The following is an 8,840-nucleotide window of genomic DNA, read 5'->3' on the forward strand; positions in this document are numbered from 1 at the left end:
CACAGCAAGATGTCTCCGTGAAATTCCCTAGTACGTAGGAATTATTATATAAAGTTATCTGGTACAGCCCATGTCCGTTAAGCTTCGATTGAATCAGCTTCCCTAGGATTTTTTCTACACAGTGCACAGTTTGAACTGAAATGGAAAACATATTTAATTTAGTTTAGTTTTTTCTCCGAGTACGAAGTGGGCCTGTCCTATCTACCGAAAGGCTACCGGGATGAAAAGGTACCGATATGTAATTAAAAAACGTTGAACAGTTCCCATAATGTATTCCGAGGAGTTGTGCATTCTCTTTTGGCTGTATCTGCTACATATATTAGCGTCTGGAAAAGAAAATCATTTGTTTTGGTGAAAAATATTTGCAAATGTTTTGCTATCATCTTACCTGTTGCCTTTGCAGACACTTTTTTATTTTTGCTTTGTAAGCCTGAATAAATAAATAATTAAATAAATAAATTAGTATACGATCGTTGCACAAAGTGCTGAAGAACTTAATACGTTCCGAGATCTTACTCCAGCTAGCACCACGATGAGGTTGGGGTCGGAGTTCAAGAATACACATTTTGTAAAACATTTAATTTGTATATAAGCTTTTGCTAGCCAAAAAAATATATAGTTACGAGTAAGATGCGTCTCGTTCAGAGAATAAGCTCGTAATGTCCTTTATTTTCTTCTACAGTAATTTATATTCTAACTTAAAACTAACACACTTATCTACTGGCGTACTATAGCAGTGTATAGTACGCCTTGATGTGCCCTGTTCTGTTGCTCACTACACTACCACTTGCAGTTGGCATGTAGGAGTGTCAATCATATAGCTATATGTTTAGGGAACGAACCGCAGGAAGCGTATCGCTTTTGCAAGAGCTAGCGACCCTTTTGCAAGAGCTAGTGAGCTCTGTGCTATTTTGATGATATTCCAAATAGTTAAAAATGTGTCATCGTTTGACTTCGTGCTCCGTAATGTACTCCTCCTCGATTTGTTCTCTTTTCTCTTCAGAAACGGTTTCAACCATCGCCAGACATTCTCAATATTCTGCGTGTGCACCGTGGGGTCTTCAGGGTGAATAAAATACTGCGAATGGTTTATGGTCTGAAACCATGCAAGGCAATCGGCCATTATTGTTGTGCCCGGACGGACATGTGTCACAATAAGATTGCGAAGAGTTACACGATCACGCTTCTCCACGAGCTCAACGAAAATATCTCTGGTTTCACGACAAATGCCTCCAAAAACCCACACTTGGTAGTTGTACGACATTCGTCCCCGGTGATATTTCCGCTGGGTGACGACGGATTCGTCGAGTTCAAATACGCATCCCTCGTCACCAATTTGATTCTGGTGGTGAAACACGTGATCGGCACTCAATTTTCTTAATATTTGATACCACTTTCCAGCGGTCTTTCGCGATGTACCGGAATCGGTAGCCGCGAACTCTAGCTTGGTGTTACGCGCCTAAACAAAAACCACTCGCATAAGCTGGGGGGTGAAGGGTGGAGTTATTGAATATACTGCCCGTACGGACCGTACATTCACTCCCCGGGCAGATTAGGGTTTTTATACAAACCCACTTGCACGAATTAGCTCGCTTCGTAGACTTTAATGTCATGAAGCGGCCACACTTTTCGCACAACATGCTAGTGGCGAGCAACCCCGCCTGTTGCAGCACCTTCACAAGTTCTATTTCATTGTCAGTGATCTTTAGTAGATCACTCGCACTGCGGATCGATGCCAAAACATCCATCTTATAGCACTGCAAATTTTCACTCACGTATACGAAAAAATAATCACGCAGAGTGACGAAATATGACCGTAAAACAATTTAAAACCGAGAGCTACGCAAAACGAACCTTCGCACTTCAAGTGCAACTACGTTACTTGGTTCGCTTATATTTAAAGGTCTCCCCATTCCCTGAAATTCCCTCTACTTTTGTTTTGTAAAATATTGTTTATTTGTAGAGAAAATCCATAGGTTTTGGTACAGTGATTGCTGTCCTCTTAAGGCACACGCGTGAATATCAAGATCAAACACACGATGTTGTTTCCAACGATGTGGATGATATAGTTGGCGTAGGGACGAAGTATAGTGAGGCGCATGTGGGTGTTCATTCCAGACAGTATTGGCTATCGTAGCCCCGTAAACGTACGTGACCATCTTCGAGAAAAACTGTGAGTCACACTTCGCAGCAGGTCCCAGGCCGCGGTAACTCTTGGACACAGCGTAAACTTATGCTCCAGGATGTCCACTTCGGGGCACGACGCACACGTGTCTGTTGGTACACGTCTCATCCGATGCAGTAGTTGACCGTGTTGCATTTTGTTGTTTGCATGTAAGTAGAGAATCAATCGTTGGTCTGACGGGAGACTTCTCTTTCTCCAGAAAGTTTTCCATCTTACCGAGGAGCCACACGTGAGCGAACGAACGCGTAGACCGAATTTTTTGGCCTGAGCTTTTTGCGGCAGCCGGTGTATACCATATTTATAACAGTTGGTCTGCTTTTTTTTACCCGTACATGGAAGGGGAAGAATGCCCAAAAAATTCGCTCGACTTTTTCTGTGCGCTAGCCTAGCGAACGTTCGCTCGAATTCTGAGCATAGCTTCAACACTGAACGTGAACCGAAGGAACGAAAAAGACAACTGCCATTAGAGCGAGAGGCAGTAGTGACACACGGGAAGCTCCAGCCGCTCGAAAAAACGTTCGTTCGGTGTAAAAAGCTTCACGTGTGGCTCCTCGGTTACTCCTGGTGTGTGGACCACCTTTGGCTCAGGTAGGTGATTAACAAGTAACCGACGTAGCGACCGGAATGACCTTGGGTCCACATCCATTGCGGATTTGAATTGTTGGTTACAGCGTTAAAAATAGTATATATAGCAGTGGCGTCTCGTCCACCTGAGCAACCTGTGCACTGCACAGTCATGAATTTATAAAAAGAATCACAAAATTATTTGTTTAGTTATGGTATTGTTATTTCCACCCGCCATAGTTGCGTTCAAAATCTACTTAACGCTTTACAACGTTGCGCTGGGCACTTCTGCTGGTGCACCGCTGCTACAAACGAGCATCTTTTATCAAATAAGAACAGTTCTCTTAACAACAGTCTCATAAAACCATTCTCATTAGGAACGGTGAAGAAGCGCTAGTTTTCTTATTAGCAAGACACAAAATCCAGTTGGAAAGTCGATCAATTTTGTTTACGGGTGGGCACTTCTGCCAGTGCACTAGCCAATCGTATATGTACACATTATTTCTCTCGTGCATGTGTTGAATGCGGCCATGTGAAATTGTCGATGTATAGGTGCCTTTCCTGTGCACATTTGATTGTACCCAGGCCGGACCCGAAGTGAGCCTGACTTGCCAAATAAGAATTTGATTCACAGACAATGACTAACCGCGGATATATTTTCCGAGTAGATATTGACGTTCGTGAAGTAAATTTGCAAGAAAATAAAACTTTGAAATAAAATCGAAGAAACAAACGTGCAAATATAGCCAACAATTTAAAGCTAATTAAAAAAGGTCTAAGCAGGCACTGGGCAATACTGCTGGTGCACACAGTTTCATTCGAAACTGCAACTGATTTCATGCAATTGTTCTATTTAGCGTGGAATTACCAGTCAATTTGTACATCGTAGATGAGCTTTTAAACTCGTTTCCATGTAGATCCATTTAGTAGCAATTAAAGATTGCAGAACTAAATAGACCATTCACGGTTCCTCAAACTATTCTTTCACTTAACAACCTGACCAAATTCGTCTTGGTGTGTCGTGTCGTTCTGGTTCTAATAAACCCCGTACCTAAGAAGGTATTGCTTTTTTTGAAGGTGCACAACCATCTCATTTTCTCACGAGACGCCACTGATATATAGTAATTAGTTAGATTTAAGAATAGTGCAGGAATTTTTACATTCTCATTTTTTGATACAATTGTTTGTTTCAGGGGCTATACAAACTAATTTTAAAAGGATTGGGGTAACAGAGAGGATACGGAAACGGAATTGGAAGATTGAAATATTGTAACGGATCATTCTGGCCATAACTTGTCCGACGAGTGGGAAGCAGGAAAGGATGTCTATCACGAAAATGACGCGAAGGGATATAGGACAATAGGAGAAGGGCATCAAGGTTATGACGAAGGAGGTTCGCGATGAACAAAGATTGGGTGGCGCGTGCCGTTGCTGAAAGGTTTGAAGTCCGAGCAAGTGACATCGCGAGGGGTAGGGGGGAACAGGATATGTAGAGTCGTTGTCCAGCTACACCCCAAGGTCCTTCGCCGTAGATACCCTCGTAAGTGGAGTGCCTCAAAGGGAGTAATTGAAACGGATCGGATCTCGAATGCAACAAGCTAAGAAGCCATCAAGGTAACTTTGGAGAGAATGACAGTTAAGGAGGGAGTAGACAGGAAGGAAGATCTTAAGTAAGTGCCTATCGCCAGGAAAGACACCCACGCAGATAAAGATGTAAAACCCCGTGGTACATCGATGGTCCACCATGCTTTATTCGCACCCATAAAATCTCGAATGAGATGAACGCACCAACGAAGTTACGTAAGGCTTGGTTCATTTAGAAATGGGGCTTGCCAAATCGTATTTTTTAGCGAATTTATCGGCGAAAAAAAGATTGAACTTCTTGGGGACGTTGCCATAAGCATAAGCCGTATAAAATTTAACGCTCGGAATTTGCTTAAAATCAGTTTTCACGTTGCTTTCATCGTCCATGAAAATGCAACCATGCGGTTTGGTCAGCACCTGATCGTACAGCTTCTGAGCCGGGTTTTTGACCATTGTTTTTTTGTATTAAATTTCAATTAGGATGTTTACTTTTTGGCCAAAGTAAAGTCCGAGATATGTGGGTTAGCTTTGATTTCCCGAATGACTCTCATTCGCAATTGACGATTCACGGTTCCACTCCATCGCTTAGTTTGCACCTTACGGGCACTCGTCTGTGTTTTCTTGTACTTTTTAATCACTCACGCAACGGTCGATTTAGCAAACTTAACCGTTTTGCCAGTTCCCGAGATGACACTGATGGATTCTGCAGATAGTTGTGCACGATTAGTTTTCGCTTTTCTTCTTGTATGTCGAATATCTTGGAGCAGGAATAACTAAATGGCGTGAAAATTTGACCAACTAAAGTATATGCTTTTGTCACTAAATGCTGTAAAAATTGTTAATTTTTGTCCACGTTCAAACAAACTGTCCCATTTCTAAATGAACCAAGCCATAGGATAAAAGTAATATCTAACTTTGATGTTGTTGAAAAGCATATGAACCAGACGGGAATGTATCATTTTTTACGGCATTGCGCAGTGACCCCGTTCATTTAGCCACGAAGAGCCCTCATGACTGTGAATTCGTCACTGGATAAACGTGTTATACGTGCGCGCATAATTTTTTTTTAAACAAAATAACGCAAAAAAAGGTTACAGTTATATAGTTTATTCATTATTTCATCGTTAATATCAAAATGTCACTTTGAACGTAGAAGCGCATGGATCAAGAACTGCTAATTGAGTAAGACTTGATCGGCTCACCAGCTTCAACCGGCTTGGCGCCGTATCAGCGCCGCTCGAGTTGGGGCTACGCTACTGCTGAGTGGAAAGGGTAAATTGTTTTAAGCTTATGTTAATCTGTACTTTTGGTAATTGCGCCTGCGTGTATGCTTGGTACAGCACATCCCGTTGCATGATTCGCTTCGAATTGCAATTGTATAGTATCACCGTACTGAGATGAAACATGAACCTCTTGTTTTTCGACATTCAACAGCTTTCATTTCAGGGGGCTGTGTAAATACACCCACAAGTTAGATTCGCAGTATGCAAATAAATAAGTGCACAGATTACACATTATGCTGCTGAGTAGAAAATTGCCAAGTTGAACGTTACGTAAAACGGCATTAACGCCAATTGTTAGAGCCGATGAAAGTTGCATTGATTTTTTTCCAAATTCAGCAGTGCAACGACTTTTTGTCGTTTTAATCGAATGCATCTTAGTGATCTTTTTGACCGCTCTTTTGAACACGCTATAATTTTGTCATTTTTGACGATTCTTCCAATACGTAATCGACTATGCATTTATGAATCATTTCGCAAATTTTTGTATGCACCTCTGCATCATTCCGCCACCTCTTTATATAGCAAAAATCAGTTCGTGTAATATTTCACATCGGTAGTAGCATACATTTTATTCCGCGCGATTGTTTCTTCAAACTGGCGTTTCACTTCAAGGCACGCCAACACGCCTACAATTGTGCTTAAACCGAGCAAAACAATGAGGCATCACTTAGTTATTTTGCCCATTGGCGTTTCGTTCTCATAGTACTGTGTCCAAAAAGTAAAGTGAGTTTGGTACGCAAACTGTGCGCGTCCAAGGTATTGGCGGATTATTATTTTTTGGAATATGTGTTTTTGACTTGAATTATGAATTGTTTCTATCAAGGTCAGGGTCGCTCGGTGCACACGTTGCGTGGCTGGAATTCGGCGGAAAAAGAACCGTTAGTATGATTTGCGCGTCACCGTTAACACATTGGTGGCATTGACCTTCCAGGAGAAACCAGTTCGGTACTGTAGCATACCGGTTGTGGCGTACTTGGCGCATACGTTTGACTGCTAAAATTCGGAGAAAAATTAACCGTTGGTTAAACTAGGTTACAGCCATATCCCCTTCGTTTACTGCTTCGTTTACTTACACCAATGTTATAGATTGCCCTTGAATGTGAAGTAATGGTATTACTAGCTTGGCAAAAGCGGAACGTTAGCAGTCTTTTCTACCATATGGACCATATGGAGTTCCATCATGCCAAGAGTTTGCCAAAACAGTGCTTACGATGCCGGTCCGGGAATTACACGCGGTGGCGCATTTTTTGCACACTTTTTGTCACATTTGCGTACCTCGGATCGAAATGCCGTATATGGACGAAAGATAGGCCTCAGGCGATACACATTCGTGCCGAACATTGCTTTTCGCTAGCTCGTACGAAAAGTGAGTTTTTGGGTATACGGCAGTTTACCGTGCATATTTACCTTGCCTTTTGCTCACCATGCATATTTACCTTGCATTTTGGCCAAACCCTGAATATCCTTCTAGGGCTTTCAGGTCTTCGGCAAAGTTGTAGATCTCGACAAGGTAAGACTATTTTCTCAATATTCATTTTTCCCTCCGATCCCTCCTTCCCCCCGCAAATCGCCCTACAATGTGCAATTATTGCGACTTAGTCCCCAAATTGGGTGGCCATCACATAATATCGTCTTGTTCTTTCAAGCTAGCCTATTAAAACTTTAAGGGTTTGAGTGTTTTTCGGATTTCTTAAATGATAAATGATCTTGGTTTCAATTTCTGCAAATTTTTTATTTCAGTTTTTTTTGATGATTATAATATAAATTCTTGGGGGGTCCGCGACAGCCGAGCGGTAGCGCCGGTTAGAAAATCGGCCCATGAGCGCCGGGGCTCACCACCTCGACGGCGTGGGTTCGAATCCCAACCGAGACCGGACCCTCCCCTGTACGAGAGGACTGACTATCCACGTACAACAGGGAAACAAGTCTCGTAAGCCCTTAACGGGCAGGCATGACCAAGAGGTCGTTACGGAATACGGAACAGAAATATTTTTAATTTTGCTTTCGGTAACTTTCATCCTTTTTTCAACACACGCAATACCTCGGCTTCCGTAAAATCTTTCACATGTTGTATTATTGTATCATCGATGAGAAGTGAAAACGCACTTATTACACTTTCCGTCATGATGTAAATTGATGAAACTGCATACAATTTTTTTTTTATCAAAGAGTAAACTCTATATTGCATTTGGTGAATCTATTTCTGAAAAAAATGCTAATTTTGTTTAAGCATTTTACACAGAAAAAAGCTGTTCAACATTCGAACAAAATAACAGTCAAAATGACTGGTTCTGGTAGAGTTGCCCATGACGTAACTTAATTTCAATATTTAAATGAATATTTTATTTTGGAATACAATACAATGAATATTCCATTTAATGTGTAAAAATCATGCATTAACATCGGTTGAATTATTTTACCATAAGAAATAATTACTATTGAATGGTACCGGACCAGTCAAAATGACTGGTCCGGTGTTTCTAGTGTTAAAAAGGGCTGCGCTTCTTTGCATGCTTATTGAAAATGGTAAAAACCGCTTTGCAGGTATTAAAAAAATTTTGATTACAATGATTAAATATAAAATAAATGGTAGAACACGCCTTAAATCTAAAATAGATCGCACTAAACTGTTGGGTTTAAAAATTCTTTCCAATTATGTTAAATGATTATGGTCTATCAGTTCCAGTTCGGCGTCGCATCAGAGCGGATGGTTAGCAGTGCACGAGGTTCCTGAAAGGGTTAGCTGAAAAGTAAGGTTATCTTAGGCACGGCCGCGTGGTGTCGCCGAGCTGGAGCTCAAGTCAGAGAAATCCTAGCCGACGCACATCTCGTGCTGTTTGAGTAATCAAGCGGATCACGAGTTTCGTGCGATCTGACAAACGGAAGGAAATATTCCTTTCGTTACGGCGGGTGAACAGCCGCATTTTGACTGCGCACTAGCGTGGTTGGCTAGCAGTGCTCCTGGCCGCATGGTGGCAGTCAAAAGGCGACGCCTACAGAAAAATGAAAACCACAGAAAATCAGGACATATGGCCTTTAGTTGCCAGTCCTTAACCTAAAGAGGTCTATGTCTCCAGGTTAGCTTGCGAAGGCCCAGGAAGCTGGATTCAATAGCCGTACTGGAGTAAATCCTCGACGAAGTGAAGAAGAAGAAGAAGAAAAATTATGGTATATGAGTAATAATGTAAAAAATACAAAGTACGGCATGCAACGTTGCTAATTCT

The 8,840-nt window shown here is 41.7% G+C and overlaps 1 protein-coding gene across 1 annotated transcript in view; it reads left to right on the plus strand.

The window, feature by feature from the left end:
• Positions 1 to 5,110, plus strand: part of LOC131291491 (uncharacterized) — a 65,895-nt gene extending 60,785 nt beyond the window's left edge. The window contains exon 2 of the mRNA XM_058320709.1: positions 5,101 to 5,110. Coding sequence (XP_058176692.1) covers positions 5,101 to 5,110 — 10 coding nt within the window. The remainder of the gene's footprint in view (positions 1 to 5,100) is intronic.
• Positions 5,111 to 8,840: the final 3,730 nt, after the last annotated feature.

This window comes from Anopheles ziemanni (genome assembly GCF_943734765.1).
Source record: "Anopheles ziemanni chromosome X unlocalized genomic scaffold, idAnoZiCoDA_A2_x.2 X_unloc_1, whole genome shotgun sequence".
Lineage (NCBI taxonomy): Eukaryota > Metazoa > Arthropoda > Insecta > Diptera > Culicidae > Anopheles > Anopheles ziemanni.